General features: G+C 44.4%; 1 protein-coding gene across 6 annotated transcripts in view; it reads right to left on the reverse strand.

Moving 5' to 3' along the window:
• The window catches only part of EPB41L3 (erythrocyte membrane protein band 4.1 like 3), a 138,892-nt gene that overhangs the window by 24,508 nt on the left and 94,525 nt on the right, over positions 1-19,859 (reverse strand). For 5 of the 6 annotated variants that reach the window (XM_065932548.1, XM_065932543.1, XM_065932545.1 and 2 more), the window contains 4 exons: positions 16,336-16,488; positions 10,421-10,518; positions 9,262-9,437; positions 4,736-4,956 (listed from right to left, as the gene is read on the reverse strand). In XM_065932548.1, coding sequence (XP_065788620.1) covers positions 4,736-4,956; positions 9,262-9,437; positions 10,421-10,518; positions 16,336-16,488 — 648 coding nt within the window. The remainder of the gene's footprint in view (positions 1-4,735; positions 4,957-9,261; positions 9,438-10,420; positions 10,519-16,335; positions 16,489-19,859) is intronic. The other variant, XM_065932547.1, reaches the window with a different exon arrangement.

Consider the following 19,859-nt stretch of genomic DNA (forward strand, 5'->3'; position numbering starts at 1 on the left):
TGGTGGGGGCATTTCAGAACCTCCAGGGAGGAGAGAGAGGCATTTACAACCTTGCAAAGCCACCCTGATGGTGATGATGCACTCTCAGGGGCAGCACCCTTTCCCCGCACATGGAGCATCCTTTACCTGGCGCGTATCAGCACAGAGCATCACTGCATCAGGACGCGTTTTGGTACCTCACCTCGTCTAGCTGAAAAGTTACTCTATCTGTCTTCTGTGTCCTTTCCTTTATTGAATGGTAACTAAACAGAGCCTTTACTTGACCCTGAGTTCCTACAGAGCGAACGGGTTGTTTATATCCAATGGCCTCCTGGCTGAGTCCTTGCCCACTCACGGGAGCTGGCGGGTGGCAGCACACTTCTGGCCAGGCTCAGCCTGCTGCATCCACATGGTGTTGTGCCTAACCCCGGGGCTGGGGGGGCGCATCCCCGGCACACAAAACCTCTGCACAGAGTGGCACAGACGGTAAATGAGGCTCTGAAAGGAGGACCACTATCGCAGCAGCCGTCTACCAAGTGTTTCGGACCGAAGCCCCGAACACGACAGGGACGTGTGTGCTATGCCGAGGTACACACCTCTTCCTCTGAACTGTCATTCGGGTCACTGTCTAGTGAGGCACTCAAGGAGGCCGCCTTGGGCTCCAGGTAGCAGAGGCACAGAGCCAGAGGGAAGGAGAGAGTGAGGGCATAGGGCACTGAGAAGGAGGCGGAGAGCAGGAAGAAGAAGATGAAGAGGAAGCAGGGCACGAGGGAGGGCGAGCGGATGGGGAGGTAATGCTGCAGGCTCTGGGGCAGGAGGGCGCTCTCGGACAGGTTGGGGAAGGACAGGTAGCCATCGTCATCCAGGAGAGAGGGGAAGGACCCAGGGAGCTGCAGGGAGAAGGAAAACAGGGTGGCCCCTCTGCCCGGCTGTGGTTTGTAGCTGAGAGCCACGTCGTGGTCCCCCGGGCACGGCTTCCCTCGGCCGTCAGGGTCCGAGGTGGGCTCCCCGTGCTGGTGCCTGGGGTCTCGGGCCGGCTCGACCCCTGGTGGGGGCTGCCCGTTCTCCTTACACCTCCTGCGGAGCCCTGTGGGGGATGCAGGGGGACGGTGGGCTGATGAGGGGGGCGGGGGGTGTGAATCGGTGCCAAGCCCAGGTGACTGATGTGAAGGACAGCGAGAGAGACAGAAAGTAGCAAACAGAGGTGCAAAAGGACAAAAAGAAAACTGCAATTAGTTAATTTTCTTATGGGTACCGATCAAAAATCGTCAAAACAAGAATTTCAGCACTGGGGTCATTCATGAATCTTAAAGCATTCGAAGTGCATGCCAACACTCCCATGAAGGGCCATCATTTTCCCCATTAGACTCTCAAGCCAAACATAGGGTGGGTTTTAAAAAAAGATTGGAGGGGAAGATACAGAAAATCTCAATATCTACATGTTTCATATGATTCAAAACTTGTTTTTAGACTAACAGCTCCATGAATGGTTAGGATGCTGAGAGAAAACATAACTCTGATAACTTAAAACCAAGACTTTCAATAACTTCTCCTGATGTCCAGCTCCCAGGTCTGTCATGAGGGTTCAACTGGATTAAAATGACAGTGAATCCAATTTGTGGTCATTTAAAGCAATATCTCCAGCATCACCTTTCCTTGGTCAGTCGATGATAGCCAAAACAAGGTGGGTTTCCAAATCAAGAAGTTTCTGGCCCCATTCCTATCTGTAAGCAGTTCCCATCAGGGGAATCCATAGTGGACACAGTAGGAACACGAAGTCTTCATGAAGAACCGAGGCTCTTCTGAAAACTTCTCTTCCGGCTCCCTTTACCCATGGTGTACATGCAGGAGCTTGAAGTAGTGGTTTCAATAAGCTAACTAGCCAAAAGCACTGTGTTTTCTTGTGATATGGTTTATCAGCGTTTACTCTGTATCATTTGTGATCCATAAGTAATAGAAAGACACAATCTCCCAGTCTTCTGCATATTCTTAGCAGAGGGGTGGTGCGTTTCATCTGCCTAGTCTGGGTCCTTAAGAGGATGATCTAGGCCAGCATCACCATAAGCTTGCTCCCGGCGAGGGCTGTGCAGGGTTATGTGGGCATGTGAGGCTCTTCACATCCTCTCTGGCCCCACCGTCTCTGTGACCACAGCCATCTTTCTCTGTAGGTGGTGGGGGACTGCTGAGCGAGGCAGCGGGGTGGGCGGCGGGTTGGGGGAGAGGAAGCAGGCAAAGGCCAAACAGGACCTGGGCATACTGTAGAGGCTGCCGCCACCTAGGAGTTACAAGACAAGGTTACCTGGAGCCTGAAGATGACCACACTTCCACTGTGTGTGTGTGTGTGTGCAGGTGTGTACGCACATGTGTGTTTTTGCCTAGTGTCCTGATAGCATGGACATTACTCAGCTTGCTTTGTGGGGGCTATCCAACTCCGACTTGGTAAATATAGAGGCAGAGGGTAAGAAAATGCATAAATAAAATGATAGCATGGATCTACTACAATGCAGAAGTGCCTGTTTTGATACCAGACAAGTATGTCTTTTCCTAATACACACATTTGACGTTAAATATTGCGTCTTACGCAAGACCCTGCACAAATCTCAGTGAACTGAGCATAGTGCGAAAGTTAAGAACCGCCGTCCGCCCTCAGAAGGCTGTCCCGTCACCTGCGGTGATCATCAGTGGGGAAACATGCTCTCAAAGGAATCAGGGACCAGTCATTTAAGTACTGTTTTCAGTAACACATCTTCATTTTGGTTAAAAAAATAGAAAGAGTGTTGTGCTCCTTTCTGAAGATGGAGAAAAATGAAATTACAGCTTAATCTTTTACATTGCTGATTAGAGTTTGTTTTTTAATTTTTTTTTAAAGAGTGGTTTTTAAAAACAGCTTTGCAGAGGCAGGGGCTGGGGGGTGGGGGGTGGCGGTGGAGACAGCATGCAGTTACTGCGGCAGGAGCTTCGGGCCCCAGCCTCTCAGAAGGCGTTTGGGTCACGGTGCTCTGGCCCTGACAGCCGCAGTCTCCTTTGTCTTTCTATCCTTCGGTGGCATAAACGGCACCAACTGACACCCGCTTAGGGCTCCATCTCATGTAAACAAATCCCTGATATTTTAAAATCAATAAAGTAGGAGTGGATCATTTTGGAAGCAAAGGACAAGTCATTTACTTTTATAGGGCACTGCATCTTATTCGGCTTCCCTGGTGGCTCAGAAGATAAAGAATTTGCCTGCTAATGCAGGGGACTTTGGTTTGATCCCTGGGTCGGGAAGATCCCCTGGAGGAGGGAATGGTAACCCACTCCAGTATTCTTGCCTGGAGAATCCCATGGACAGAGGAACCTGGTGGGCTATAGTCCACGGAGTCACAAAGAGTCAGACACAACTGTGACTAACACTTTCATTTTCATCTTGTTTACACATCCCTGAAAGTGGAGCGTTAGCCTGGGCGACTTCCAGAAATCATAGGACGCGCTGGTTTTCAAGTATATTATCATCATCTGATCAAGACCTAGTTAAAACCCGCCTTAACTGAAAAGGAGGAGGTGTGTGAAAACGAAATTCAGAACAATGCACATTTTTGTAGCTAAAGTGAGCCAGATGTTCTTGCTGTTATGTCCTGTCTTTATTTTTGAGTTTGGGAAATAAGCTAATCTTACCCTAAGAAAAGGGCTGTACAATGGGTCACTGGGATGTTCTATCATAAACAGAATGATGATACATTTGCCAGTCTGCCCATTCAGAAGTCACTGTTGAGTTCTTACCAAAAGGAGTATTTTCTACAGAGCCCCAGGGGAGATTCCCACCCCAGCTTCTACATCTGAAGAGCCCACCTGCAAAAGAGCACTTTTGAATCAAATTTACCCCAATTTTAGCATCACCTCTGTTACACAGCATTTTTATTCTGTGGTTTCCTTTCCCCCTGTACATTCCTGGATTTCCATGATTAATACATATAAACCTCCTACTGTGTTTTTTTGAGTTTTATGGGAGCTGCTCTGTGAGATACATAACCTGAAACCAGAAAGATGCTATCTACATGTTTTTTGACATTCATTTTCTCAAAAAGTTGCTTTGTAGTGTTGGAGCTCCAGAAAAAATCATAATGTTTATTTTTTTAAATAAATTGAATTTCAGATGAAATGAAGTGACCGAATTCAGCGAATCAAGCACCCTAGAGAAATGACTGCCAAGTTCACCCTCCGTCTCCCCTGGGACCTTCTGCCTTAACCCTTTTCCAAAATATATCCACTGGCTACTTTGATGATGAGGTTAAAATCAAAAGACTAAGAGAGAAAACAGTGTATGAAAACGCAGGTTGTGGTCACTTAGTTACTTGCAGCCAAGAGTATGGCAAAATCAATACTGTACATCTAGGTAAATACACAGCCTTTGGGTAGGAGAATGGGGCCAGAAACAAAGAAAAGAGCTTTAGCGGCAGTTCTGAATTGTAAGCCCAAACATTAACAAATATGTTAATATGCCACAAATGTACTTTTAAGATCTACAGACAGGACAGCTGTTGAAAGTCTTACATAGCACCTAAGTTGTTCAATAAGAAGTTTCAAAAAGTTAAAAAGGGATCTTTCAGAGGAAAACTGTGGACAGAAGAAATAATAAAGACTGGTAGTATGAATGTGACTAACGCTGAGCTATGAGCCAGCCTAAGTCGTATGCACACATTCCTGCTTCAGATTCTCAGCACCATTCAGGAGTTCTTTGGAATCTGCAGGAGCCCTGGGAGGCAGAGGGGAGATGTACCTTTCCCTCGTGCCGGATGGCAGCGACCGGCGTGGCTTCCTCTGCTTTTTTCCGTCTCTCCTCCTCCTCGTCCCGCTCCTCTTCGGCCTTTTTCTCCGGAGTCACAGTGGTGATCAAGTTGGTCTGAGACATGCCCTTTGTGGTGATGTACTGGCCAGTACCAACCTCTGCAGCGGACACAGAATCCTTCATGTATATTTCATGGTTTTCATTCACTGACGCTAAAAGCAGATACAATCGGAGAAATAAAGTCCGAGATAGTTAAGTCAGAAGAAGGAAGGACGCCACCCATTGTCCTATTACAGGAAAAAATTAAAAAAAAAAACCCATAAAGCACCAGGTTTCTCTTCAAAAGACACATCAGCGTTGCAGGTATTCTCATCTAAGCAACACTAGTTTCATATTTCTGTCACCCGCAACTGCGTCTAAGCGTGATTTCAATGCTCATCTCTTAAAGCCACCAGCAGTGTTCATCCACTCGCAGGCTCTCTGGCAAGCATGTGTGTGAGGGTGGATGTGAGTGGAAAGAGGGGGCTACTGAGCGACTGCCGAGCCTCTTTCCCACAGAGTAAACCGGCTGGGCAGCGGCACTCAAGGCAAGTTCCACAACTAACAGTAGACAGACAACGGCCCTAGTACACTTGACTTTGAACACATCTTTGGACGTGCCAGTCATTGAGGAGCACTGAATTTTTTTAAATTATTATTACTATTGCTACTACCTCTATTGTTATTAGTGGTTGAAAAGTCTCTCTCTCCTACAATATAAAAGCTACTTAAGTGATACTGAAAAGCAGCCATCTCAGCAGAGATGATGCAATGCGGATGGCAACTCTGCTCAACTCAAGTGCAGAAATGTTTTAATTTTTACTGCATTAAAAAAAAAACTGCCACGATGTGCATACATTCATTCAACTCTGCTATTTGGGGAAAGGAAGACAAACATTGCTAATGAAATTCATGCAACTACTAAGCATGCAAACGTAAGAGATGCAAGATCCAGCCTTTCCTCCCAGCTGAAATGTCTTAGTGAAAGAGATACCTGATTTAGTTATATTTTTGAAATTTGTTACTCATTCTTTTAGGTTTTAGGTACTATAAAATTACTAAAATTTAGAAAGGTAGCTTTTCAAATCACAGGCAAAATTTAATCTGCTTTCATATTTTTGGGAGTTAAAAACAGAAATGTATGAAAAAAATTCTGAAATCCTTTGAACAGTAAACCATTTCACTAAAATATCTTCACTAAGATATTTTACATATCCATCTACTGACGAAAAAGCTTGTATGAGACACAGTTTCCTAAAAAGGCTTGCTAGGCTTTTCTCATAGAAGATGCGACCTTGCAAAAAGCAGTAGCTATTCCAACATGCAGCCGTGGTCCCCCACGCAGCAGCGCAGAAAACATACGAGAACTGGCAGGACCCCAGAGAGGGAGAGACAACACATACTAGCGTCACTTTTGGGCAGGGGGAGAGAGAAAGACAGCACGGAATTAGTACGCTGGCTTCACAATTGGCTTCTGTCTTCTCAGCAATCACCATCACACAGAGGGTCACAAGGAAAACAGCGTTCACAGCAAATGTGTCCCCTTGGGTTCACATCACAGAACCACGTGGAGGGCATTCAGGGGAAAAAGCCGTGATTCTACACGAGTTCCTCCAACACTGACTTGAAGAACACACGCTCGTTTACACAGAGGCTTTAAAGAAGAGCAGATGAGACGATACAGGGAGAAGGTGCCACTGCGAATGTGAACTTTCAGAATTCAACTTCGAACGTCCTAGTAAACAGTGTTTCCCGAAAGTTTGGTTCTCAGAGATTCTAAAAATGGGACACTCTTCCAGAAGGTAGGGAAAGGTAACTGACCTTCTTCCTAGGCCAGCTCACAAGCGCCTAAAGAATGACTCTCAATATACCTGCTGAGGTATCAGGATCACATCTGGAAAAAGACCGCTTTCACCAGCGTCTTATTCACTCTTTGCGACGACTCTGCCGGAGGCGGCCGTGATGCCATCTCACAGATGGCGCCTAACCCTGGGACCTGCAGATGGTCAGCCACTCACCCACTGCCGTCCAAGGCAAGGGTCTGGACGCGGGTCTGGATTTATCCACACCAGGTGAGCGTTCTTCCCACTTCACTAATGGAACTTATATGAAGAACAGAGCACTAATAACACAAGTTTGACTCCCTCTATAAACTTATTTAAAATTTCTATAAACTTTTTATAAAGTACTCCATTGGGACAATATAGTCTTTTTCCACTTTATGTGTATTCTTTTTATTCACATCATTAGAATCTGCAAACTGCAAAAGGAGTTGTTGGTCATGGCAGCAAGTCAATTTACACAGACTTTCCCTTCTTTTCTTCAGTCTGCTCACTGCGCACCCTCCTTATTCCACTGTCACTGCAAACTCTTCGGTATATATTTTTCTAACTGTCTCTATACCCACACAGGCATAAGCACAGAAGGCGGTGGCGGGGGAGACGCTGGGGAAGTAAGATGTAGGCATTCAGTGTGCTCAGCTGTTGTATATCACGGCTTCTTCGCCCCTTCAGCAGACGGAGCCAAGAATTAAGAGCTACAAGTTATGACTTCATATTGTTGGGCTTCCTGATAGCTCAGTTGGTAAAGAATCCACCTGCAATGCAGGAGACCCTGGTTTGATTCCTGCGTTGGGAAGATCTGTTGGAGAAGGGATAGGCTACCCACTCCAGTATTCTTGGGCTTCCCTTGTGGCTCAGCTGGTAAAGAATCCACCTGCAATGCGGGAGACCTGGGTTCGATCCCTGGGTTGGGATAATCCCCTGGAGAAGGGAAAGGCTACCCACTCTAGTATTCTGGCCTGGAGAATTCCACGGACAGATATATTCAGATGCAGCATTATAGGATTCTTTATCTCACATCATTCACATTTGTATCTCCTTCTGCAGTCAGAATCAGGATTTCTAACAACACCAATGCAATATAGTCCTTTAAGTCAAGGAATCTGGAGAGTATGTCACCCCAACAGCCATGTCAGGGCTTGGCAAAAGGGAAGGAAGGACTGAGACTCTATGGTGAGCTGAAGGCAGAGAAGGTCAAGGGGGAGGTGATCCCAGGCATCGGTAATAATAACTTTTGATTCTATTTATGCTTTTGTTTATTATTAAAATCATATACTCATGCTAGAAACATCACTTTGTATGTGTCCTGGACAAGGTCCCTATAACACATCTCACGTCCAGGAGCTCTGGGTTAGGAGACAGAGGCCTGGGGCCTAAGTCAAGCCTCACAGTCATCCCCTGGAGTCTGGAGGAGATGGTTCCAGGACCTCCAAGGACAACCAAAAGCTGTGGATACTCAAGTCCCTGGCACAAAGCGCTGTACCTGGCACGGCGATCACATTCGGCCCCTGCCCTGTGGATCTCACTTCTGAGGATACAGATGTTCTGACTTTAGCTGGCATGTCTTAGAGCAGAAAAGCACACCTGTGTGTAACTCTACATGGCCACAGAAAACTGCCCCATGAGGCAGAAACTTGCTAAAGACTCCCTTTTATGCCTTAAAAATGTTACTTAAGTGATGAGTGATTCTTTCCCCATCACACTCAGACACCTGACTTAAAGATGGAGGATGTTTACAGCCACCCTCCCAGCCCATCTGCTGGAATGATTAATATAAACCAGGAGGAGGTCACTTGGAGCCCTTCACTGTTATTTGAATGTCATCCTTCCTATAAGCTATTATTCACTGACAGATAAAAGTCACATTTCACTGCTGACATTTCTAAAGGAACAAGAGATACATTTAATGCAGTTTTCTTTCTGAACCAAATGATCTAAAATAAACCTGATAATCATTTAAGATCTGCTGGTGAGAGAAGCAAATTATATATAAGTATGTGATTCCTATATTGAAGAATAAGAGCATCCTTCTCCAAATTCAGGGTGCCAACTTATGAAAGCTGCCTCATTCTCCAAATACCATTTTTTTGTGTGATTTTACATAAATCTACCATGGCTTCCCTGGTGGTTCAGACAGTAAAGAATCCACCTGCAATGCGGGAAATCCGGGTTTGATCCCTGGGTTGGGAAGATCCCCTGGAGGAGGGCATGGCCGCCCACTCCAGTATTCCTGCCTGAAGAATCCCCAAGGACAGTGGAGTATGGTGGACCACAGTCCATGGGGTTGCAAAGAGTCAGACACGACTGAGCAGCTAAGTGTAGAACGGCAGACACTGGACTCACAGAGGCATCTTTTTTTTTTTGCCCATGCCATGTGGCATGTGGGAACTTAGTTGCCTGACTAGGGATGGAATCTGTGCCTGCTGTGTAGACACATGAAGTCTTAACCACTGGATAGCCAGTGGAAGTCCCTAAAGGTTTTTTGAGGTTAGGGGTTAGTTAAAACTTTCCATTTGGTCAAGGACTAACAAGTGCTTTCCATTCCATACTATCCTAGAGCAATGATGTCCCATCAAAGGCTCGTGATGGTCTCACACTACTTGCTGGCTGCCAGCGATCCTTACGAGCGGTGCCTACCTCCATCCAAGCTTCGAGACATGGTATAGCGTTTGCTGGACGAGCGCTCGAAGTACGGGGCTGGGCGGTCTATCAGCGCGCTGGCTCTCCTGGTCTGGGCCTGTGTCCTGCCACTGTAACGGAACTTGGAGCCCAAGGTGAGGAACTTCTTCGGAGGCGCTTCTGGTAACAACAGTCTACGGAGATTAAAGGAGAAACATCGGAAAGATGATTAAGCTATACATTAGGAATGCTAACGTCTTTTTACTTCTTTTGGCTGTGCTGGGTTATCCTTGCTGTGTGGGCTTTTCTCTAGGTGTGAGGAGCAGGGGCTACCCTCTGGGTGCAGTGCATGGGCTTCTCATGTGGTGGCTTCTCATGGGCTCTAGGACACCCGGGCTTCAGTAGTTGCAGTTACCAGCTTCTAGAGCACCGGTTCAATAGTTGTGTGCATGGGCTTGGTGCATTTGCTCTGTGGTATGTGGGATCTTCCTGGACCAGGGATCAAAATTGTGTCTCTTGCATTGGCAGGAGGATTCTTTAACACTGAGTCACTAGAAAAGCCCCAAGAATGCTAATTACTTACTCTGTTCTGAAAGGTAAAGGGCTCTGTGCAATACAGGTTTAAGAGCCAACCTGCAAGTCAATGAATCTGATTTTGTAAGAAAAAAAGTCAATTCACACAGTGAGTATCAACTAGGGATGCTGCAGACACGCAATGGGGGGTGGAGCTGGGACTAGGTGAACTTGACCATCCCATGGAACTGGACGGTCTGTGGTTCTACAAACCCAATGAGCAATTAAGTAGGTGATATCGGTGAACGGTGATAATCTGTTATTTTGTAGATGTAAATCTGACAGCTTTACTGTGTGTGAGCAGAGGAGTTGAGGTTATTGAAAAGTTACTGAAATAGCAAGGAATGGACTGGTCATCTGAAATGGACATCCTATTAAAAATAGGGAAAGCCACTAAAGATAATAAAGGGGGTGATAAGACAGGTAACTATCAGACAGCTAAAGAAAAACCCTTCAAATTTAGTCAGAAGGTCTTTAGGATTTATCAAGGAATCTGATGGCAACAAACTTGAAAGAGAGAAAGAATTTTGCTGCCGTATTCTTTCTAACCACTTTTTTCAGTGAGGTGATTCCAATCACTCTACTTCCTTAGGAAAAAACCCACCTGAAAAATGTATGGTGTTCTACACACACTTTCCATAAACGCTTGGCAGCTCGATGGTTTGGCAGCTTAAACCCGATGGTGCTTTCAAACTGTTCAAACTAAATTAAAAAAAAAAATGTTGGAGAGCATAGTGAAGTTTGGAGTCATAAATAACATGAAAGCAAATAACATACAAAATAAAAATACTACCCATAAATTTTTCTCTACTCCCTAAATCAATTGCTATATACAGATTTCATGCTCTACACATTCATTCATTTAAAAAAAAAATCTTATATCAATCTCAAAACACTGCAGGTACAGACAACCACATTATGCATGTAGTAAATGTTTCATGTATAAGGATTAATCTTATGAAAACTAAATGCAGAAAAGGAGAGAATTTGTATTCCTTCCAGAGACCAATTTGTCCTGATCATTTAAGCCTAATTTTCATGGTTTCTCTCTGACATCATGACCTCAGCTGGAACACACAGAAAGGAATAAAACATTTAGAGTCTACAGCAGCCTCAGGATGACAGTCTCTCCTTGTATCTGGTCTAGAAATATGCACATATTCTATGTATCTGATGACTTGGTATGAGACATCGCCAATTTTATTTGTTCATTGGAAGGACTGATGCTGAAGCTGAAGCTCCAATACTCTGGCCACCCCATGTGAGGAGATGACTCATTGGAAAGGATCCTGATGCTGGGAAAGATTGAGGGCAGGAGGAGAAGGGGGTTACAGAGGATGAGATGGTTGGATGGCATCACTGACTCAATGGACGTGAGTTTGAGCAAGCTCTGAGAGATAGTGAAGGACAGGGAAGCCTGGAGTGCTGCAGCCCATGGGGTCTCAAAGAGTCAGACACGACTGAGCGACTGAACAAGAACAACAACATGGATTATTATGTTAGATGCTAACATCTCCCAACATTATACACAGTCGTCCTTCAAGATCCAAGGGGATAGGTTCCAGGCCCTCCCTGGATAACAAAACCCATTGATGCTCAAGTCTCTTACATAGAAGAGCCTAGTATATGCATATAACATACGCAACCCTCCCACAGACTTTGAATCATCTCTAGATTACTTATAATACCTAACACAATGTAAATCTAGGGGAAGAGTTGAAATACAATGTAAAATGCTATAGAAACAGTTGCAAAAAATTCAAGTTTTTAGCTTTTCAGAATTTTCTGGAATTTTTTTTCCCTCTGAGTATTTCTGATCCATGATTGGTTGCATCCACAGATGCAGAATCTTGGGATGAGAAGGCCTGACTGCATAAGATCAAAGATTGGGAGAAGGCATTTTCATATTTGTCAGTATGTAGACTTGAGATGACATTCACTCCAAAGTGAAATAGCTAATTTCCTGAGTAACAGATTTTAATATTATTATGGCAAATACTCAACAATTAAAAAAAAATTTTCTGAAGACAGGATCCATCAGGCCACCAGAGGGCAATCATCTTAAACAGTAAAGCCTTCCCCAAAGAGCTCAAACCCACCAGACCACTGGTATAATCACCAGCAAAAGGAAATTCCATGGCAAAGAATCAAGGGAGGGGTCCTGTGCAAGGCATGTGAGCTTTCATTATGCTGGACCTCTCTCTTCCTTGTTCGTTGAGTGGGACTGGGCAGGGGAGATGGGGAGGAACATCAAGGGTGACTGTAAATGCAGTTGTTTTCCCCAAATTCTCCCTCTCTCTGATGGTCATGGGGTGGTCATGGAACTCACCCCGTCCAGTGGACCCAGTCAACTGACAGGCCGAGGACCAGGGACCTCGACTAAACCATCTTCCACGTGTTCATCCTGCATCTCACAAGGACCACACGCTATGCTGAAGGACCACACACTGTGATGCTGAGGGCGGGGGTTTTACAGAAGAGTCTCCTCAGCACAAAGATGAGAGAGGGCCCAGCACTTTCTGAATGTTTATCTTTCTCTGTGCTTCACTGCTTTCAACTTCTTCGGAGCCTTTGTGTCACCAGTAATTCCTTCTCATTCTTTCTTCTCAGCCTATAAATATGGTTGTAAAAAGTCAGGGCGGGGAGGACGTTCTCTGAGCTTGTTCTGCAGAACCAGGATCAGGGCTGAGGGGCAGGAGGAGAAGTCTCTCTAGTCCACTCCTCAGCTGGGTGCCACCTGCCAGGTCCTCACTCCTTTCTGAGCTCTTACTGTCTCAACTGGAGCTTACTGTAAAGTTTAACCCACTTTTCTCTGTTCTCATTCGAGAGGCTCCTCTGCCCCATTTGGTTCTGCTGGTGAACCACATCCACTGCCTCTCATTTCCCTTATTTATTAACCATGACTGTTTCTGGCCATTCTTTTCTTCTCTGGATGCTTTTCTTCATCTGCCTCTGGTCCTCTTCTGCCAACCTCTCCCTTAAAAGTGGTTTGTGTCTATGCATGTGTGCGCACATGTGCGTGTGCACGCTCAGTTTCTGATTCTTTGTAATCCCATGGACTGTAGCCAACCAGGCTCCTCTGTCCATGGGATTCTCCAGGCAAGAATACTGGAGTGGGCTGCCATGCCCTCCTCACCCAGGGATTGAACCTGTGTCTCTTGAAGCTCCTGCATTTGCAGGCAGATTCTTTACCACTGAGCCTCCAAGGAAGCCCCTATACTACGCTTGCTCTTAGCCAAAAAGGCCAAAGAAAAAGTGGCGCTACCCATAATTTTTGTTTTAGGGGCTTTCCCCAGCTTGTTCCTCGTTGAACAAGAATTACTTGTTCTTCGGTAATTTCTTCCAGGCCTAAGGCCTTGAATAAAATGTATTATACAGTTGAAGACACTCTTCAAATTTTTTATTTCTTACTACGCAAGGATCACCATCACCCAAAACTCTGTTGCCAAGAAATGTCAATTTTTTTTTTTTCTGAAACTCTCCCCACTTTTCTTTCTTATCTAATATCATCACCATCAACCTCGCTCATGCAAACCCAAAGCCCTCTGATTTTACTGGACTCTCTTCTCTCTTCCTTTGATCCTTCCTGCCTCCTGTCTGCAGGACCCACGGGCTCTGCTTCTGACATCTCTCTCTCTCCAATGTGCTCTTTCCAGTCTATTCCCACAGCCTCCGCCCTACTTTATGTCCCATCATATCACATTACTAAGTCACTGAATCTTATCCCAAAATATCCACCGAGTATGTCACATCCCAGTTTAAAGCTCCCAAGGCTCATGGTGGTCTCCTGATGCATTGCTCCGGCTTCCCCTTCTGGCCCCTGACAACGCTACATTCACTCCTCATCTATGGAGTATTATCACACTTGGATCATGACTCTGTGATTCCAACTGTCTCAGCCTGTTTCTCTGCGAAACAGAAACTCCCTACAGGACAGGAACGAGGTCACATTTATCTTTCTATCCTCAATGCCCAACACAGTTGTTGTTCAGTCACTCAGTTGTGTCCCACTCTTTGCGACCCCGTGGACTGCAGCACACCAGGCTTCCCTGTCCTCCACCATCTCCCAGAGTTTGCTCAGTCTCGAGTCCACTGATGCCATCCAATCATCTCTGTCATCCCCTTCTCCTCCTGCCCTCAATCTTTCCCAGCATCAGGGTCTTTTCCCACGAGTCGGCTCTTCGCATCAGGTGGTCAAAGTATTGGAGCTTCAGCCTCAGCATCAGTCCTTCCAATGAATATTCAGGGTTGTGAATATTCACGCTTCAGTTGTGTCTGACTCTTTGCAATCTTTTGGAATGTAGCCCACCAGGCTCCTCTGTCCAAGGGATGCTCCAGGCAAAAATACTAGAGTGGGTTGCCATGCTCTCTTCCAGGGGATCTTCCTGACCCAGGGATCAAACCCGAGTCTCTTATGTCTCCTGCATTGGCAGGCATGTTCTTTGCCACTAGCACCACCTGGGAAGCTGGCCCAACACAGTTCTTGGCAATAGATAGATGCTCACTTAATAAATGCTTCATAAATCAAATATATCTTGGTCATAACATGCAGTCTTAAGGAAATATAAAAAATGACTTTAATTTCATGTATTTATATGAAAAGCTTGTAGATTATTTCAGTCTTCAAATACAAGTTTGACTCTATATTTACATGAAACACCATTGCCAGCTTTATAGTCTGATTCTTTAAACTTTTGAGAACAAAACTGATATATAACATTATATTAGCTTTGGATGTACAACAGAATGTTTTGATGTTTGTACATTTTGTGAAATGACTACCATATGAGGCAAATTAATTATCCATCACCACACAGAGTTATAATCTTGTTTTCTTATGATAAGAACTTCTAAGATCTATTCTACCAGCAATTTCAAATATACAGTATAGTATTATGAACTACTGTAACCATTATACTCCATATAGTGATGCCTGAAATTGCATTTTCCACTCATGGAGAAGTTGATTTCTAAGACAGGAGGTAATTCTATACTCTATCAGAAAATGTAGAGACTAGATTAGCTGAAATCAGGGCTTAGCTGAAATCAGGGCTACTTCAATTATATTAACTACTTTAATTAGAAATTGGACATATATATTATCTGTTATGAGATAACAGCAGATATTTACTATATATTATGTGGAAAAGACCCTGATGCTGGGAAAGACTGAAGGCAAAAGGGTATGGCAGAGGATAAGATGGTTAGATGGCATCACCAGACATGATGGCATCAATGGACATGAATTTGAGCAAACTCCAAGAGATAGTGGAGGACAGAGGAGCCTGTATGCTGCAGTCCATGGGATCACAAAGAGTCAGACATGACTTAGTGACTGAACAAGTACAATGTTGGCAAGAAATAGATATGGAACCACTAAGGAGGCTGTAAGTTAATCACGGATGTTTCTGCCTAAGGAGCAAAGATTAGTTAACAATTCTGATTCTTTCATTAGTCTCTCTGATTGAAAAACGAAAGAGGAGAAATGTATCAGGCTACTGAACTTGCATAATTTATACCCAGTTTTGCTTGCTCTAATCTTTCTTACACTTTGAAGCACACTATCTCTATGTTATTCCCTTTAGGATGCTATCAGATTTGGAGGACAAAGACAGAGGATGCAGAGACAGCACAACAGGACAGATGGGGAAGAAATCTACTCTTAATTCACAAAGATTTAGCAACTAAGTGTCTTTTCTACCACAGCACAAAAAAATACAAAACATTATTTATGAATCCTGCTTTTACACTAAAATATGCAAAAGGAAAAAAAAATCATTCAGTTAATGTATGCAGTGGGGAAAAATTAGAACAAAACAATAAAAAGGGAAGATAAGATTTTATGCATTACTGTTTTTTGGACAAACCTACAGTAAATTCTCTTAGGTAGTTAGCTATAACTCACTATGTCCTGCCATGTTCCAAACACGTGAGCAGGGGATTTAAACTTCTGTTTGATCATTCTTTTGTCTTTCACATTCATTACTCTTATCAGAAAAGTCTTGAAACCTCTTGGTTTAGGATTAAATAGACAAACTTTTATTTTTTATTTTATTATTAAATAGTTTACAAATAAGAGCTGCTGTTGTTCAGTCATTAAGTCATGTCTGACTCTTTGAGACCCCATGGACTGAAGCCCGCCAGGCTCCCCTGTACATGGGGTTTCCTAGGTAAGAATACTGGAGTAGATTGCCATTTCTTTGTCCAGGGGATCTTCCTGACCCAGGATAGAACCCACTTCTGCACTGACAGGCGGTTTCTTTACCACTGAGCCACTACACTAGGGTAACCCACAAATAAAGTCCATGGGTGCAAATAACAATGTAATTATGAATTTTCATTTTTGAACTCTTCTTAAAGATTTATATCAAATACTTTTATTGACTATCTACTGTCACAAAGTTATCCTAATAAAGCTGGTGGCCAGGTAAATTTCTACTAAAAAAATTTTAGAAAAATTTTCTGTTGGTTCTTTGGTAACTTTCTTCCCAATGTACATGCAAACTGGGGTCTACTTACCTCTCCTGGCCGGATCTTAATGTAAAAGTTGTTCCGTTTGTATGAAATTTTTAGAACCTTTGGCCAGGCAAATCTGTTGATGCGAAGTCGGTCACGATATATCAACAAACCACTTGCACACACTCCTAACATGATGTCGACTCCTTCAGAATCCTGAAAAACAGCAACGAGAAACAAGGATTGGTAATGAAGGAGTCCTAGGCTTATCAGGTATCAAAGTATATTTTAAATGAAATGCAATTGCATCATGTGATACATGGCACAAGAATAAAGAGATCAATGAATGATAACAGAGGCCTAAATTGGATTCAACTACATGCTATCTTTTAGAAGACAAAGTTAGAGTATCAAAGCCATAGAGAAAAATAATGCATCTACAAAAATGGTCATCTAGAAAGATAGTTAAAATGTAATATGTGTCTATGTACTGCTGAATCCCTTGGCTGTTTGGGCTTCTCTGGTGGCTCAGCTGGTAAAGAATCCACCTGCAATGCAGGAGACCTGGGCTTGATCCCTGGGTTGGGAAGATCCCCTGGAGAAGGGAAAGGCTACTCATTCCAGTATTCTGGCCTGGAGAATTCCACGGACTGCATAGTTCATGGGGTCACAAGGAGTCGGACACGACTGAGCTACTTTCACTTTCATTTGGCTGTTCAGCTGAAACTATCAACATTGTTAATCGGCTGTACCCCAGTACAAAAGACAAGATTAAAAAAAAAAAATCAAGGATGAGCAACTCATCTATTTCCATTTATGGCTGGGTACACTATTTAAGCCTGCAGGTTGGAACCTATAAAAGGCTTGCCTGTAGCTCAGATTTAAGTATGAAAAATACTGTAGCCATTTAAAACACATTACCACTAAATAATAGCCTTCTGATGAATATATTCATTGCTATGGAGATTTGTTGGTGGAAACTCTGTTCACCCAGGTATCTTGGACTTGCGATGTCCACACTGCACATAGAGAAGGTCACCCAGGTGAAGGTGTGTTAATCACAGTGGTGTTCAGAGCCTGGGTTCTCGTTGCTGGGTGCCAGGCCTGGCCAGACCACTTTACATACATTACTAATCTTCACTAGCATTGTTCTGAGCTAGTTGCTCTTATTATTCCTACTTTATAGGCAAGAAGACCAAGGCACAGAAAGGTTAGATTTCCATCCCAGCTGAATATGAGCAGCCTGTTTCCAGGGGCAGTACTTAACCAATATGGACACTAGCAGACAGGCCCCATCCTTTACTGTGAGTGTTTTGGGGTTTGTTGCTTTAAAAAGAGCCTTGATTTTTTTAAATATACCATTATAAAATTTGAGTATAAAATAGTTTTTTAAAGTCTGCACCTCCTCCCCAACAGGCCCCCAACATACACTCAACGCCCACTGGTCCTCACTTAATCACTTGGTTCCCGTACAAAAAATACAGATGCACTTAATATATATGTATAGGTTTGTTCTTAATAGACTTTTTTTGATGCAGATTTTTTTTAAAGTCTTTTATTGAATTTGTTACATTATTGCTTTTCTCTGCGAGGCATGTGGGGATCTTAGCTCCCCGAGCAGGAATTGAACCTACATCCCCTGCATTGGAAGGTGAAGTCTTAACCACTGGGCCACCAGGGAAGTCCTAGGCCTCTTTTTTTTTTTTTTTTTTTAAAAAGGGGGGGATCGTGCTGTATTTGCACTTGCTTTAGCTACCTGCATACTACATCTTTAGGTCATTTCCTAGGGAGGTGTGATGAGGGGTCCCGGGGGTCATCAGAGATGTTATGTGAAGCTCAGGAGACACCCCACGACCCGTCTGTGTTCCCCCAATGTTGTGCTCAGGTGAGATCAGGGTGAAGTGAGTATCAGTGGTGTCCTATGTGGGCTAAGGACAAAGTCCAGAAGGCGGGGCTGTGTGTGAGGTGGGCCCCCCACCCGTTTCTCACTGGCTGTTGGAAAACAGGGTCACGGAGAGGCAAAGTTGAGGTCTGGGGACACGTCATTGTCAGGGCTGTCTCACTTTGAGTCACTGCAGCCCCAGCAAAGTGGGGAGAGAACACGCAAAAGAATCCAAACAGGGGCTTCTGACTCATCCGTATGGGGGTGGGTGGACTGACATCCTAAGTCCCGCCAGTACAAAGCACAGAAGGAACATTTCCAGAGTCAAAATAAGTATTCTGGTCTCTCTCTGGGCATGGTGAAGTTACACATACAATCTAATTGACTTAAAATGAAACATTTCTCCCTGGAAACGTATCGCTCCATTAGACACGACCTCACTCTAGAGAGGCGGAAGGAACTGATGGCAGGATATGACAACGTAATCAGATTTCAGGGGAATTCAGAGGCCAGAGACCACCCACCATTTATCAAGGGCTGTAACTATAAGAGCTCTCACCTGACACCGGACATAGCGGGCATGGTTGATGCTTAGATCCAGGTGATCTACTCTCGGGACCACCCAGGTGACCCCTCAGGCCTCAAGCAGACCTGTGTGCATGCGCAGGGCTGCTGGAATAAGTGCTCCTGAGCCACGGTCTTTGTGATAAAGAACTAGTGTAGGAAACACGCCTTTGGACATTTACAACCTCTTCAATTATTATCGGTTATACATCACTCATGAGTGTCTCCGAACCATGAGAAGGTGGGAAACTAATCGTGGGGCCTCCAACACACACTCACTTCTCCTGTGGCCCCATATCATCACTGCGGCCAGCACACCGCGGGCAAGTGTGCTGCCCCAAACTCCCCTTCCTCCGCCTCCTCCCCCCGACCAGGCTGGGGGAGAACCTGCTGCTTATCTCAGTGACCTATGTGCTCAGCACGGCACCTGCCTAGCACATGTTAAGCTACTATGAATGGGTTGGAAGAAAAAGCAAACGAAGAAAGAAAATGTCAGGAATGAGCAGGGCTTAAAATTGGATGAATGTTTCCATTTCACTAAAGGCACAGCAACCAAAAAATGGATTATTATTTTTTTTCTTTTGAACTTTTTGTTTTGGGGTATAACCAATTAATAATGCTGTGACAGTTTCAGGTGATGCGTGGAGACTCAGCCATACATACACATGTATCTATTCTCCCCCAAACCCCACCCCCAATCCAGGCTGCCACATAACATTGAGCAGAGTTCCACGTGCTATCCAATAGGTTCTTGTTGATTAAAAAAAGGATACTTTTGATATCGAGGGGCTTCCCTTATGGTTCAGTTGGTAAAAAATCCGCCTGCAATGTGGGAGACCTGGGTTCTATCCCTGGGTTGGTAAGATCCCCTGGAGAAGGGAAAGGCTATCCACTCCAGTATTCTGGCCTGGAGAATTCCATGGACTGTATAGTCCATGGGGCCGCAAAGAGTCAGACACAACTGAGCGACTTTCACTTTGGTATCTAGGTTTCTGCTGCAGTCCATAGCATTGAGGCAGTAACTTGACAAACTGTATCGAAAGCTATAACCATGTGTTTGGGGACGTGTGTTTAGCAGGGAGCATTGATGAAAGACCTGGACAGTCTCAGTCTGTCCCAATTAAAATAAACAAATCTAATA

The sequence above is a fragment of the Muntiacus reevesi genome, chromosome 4 (genome assembly GCF_963930625.1).
Source record: "Muntiacus reevesi chromosome 4, mMunRee1.1, whole genome shotgun sequence".
Classification (NCBI taxonomy): domain Eukaryota; kingdom Metazoa; phylum Chordata; class Mammalia; order Artiodactyla; family Cervidae; genus Muntiacus; species Muntiacus reevesi.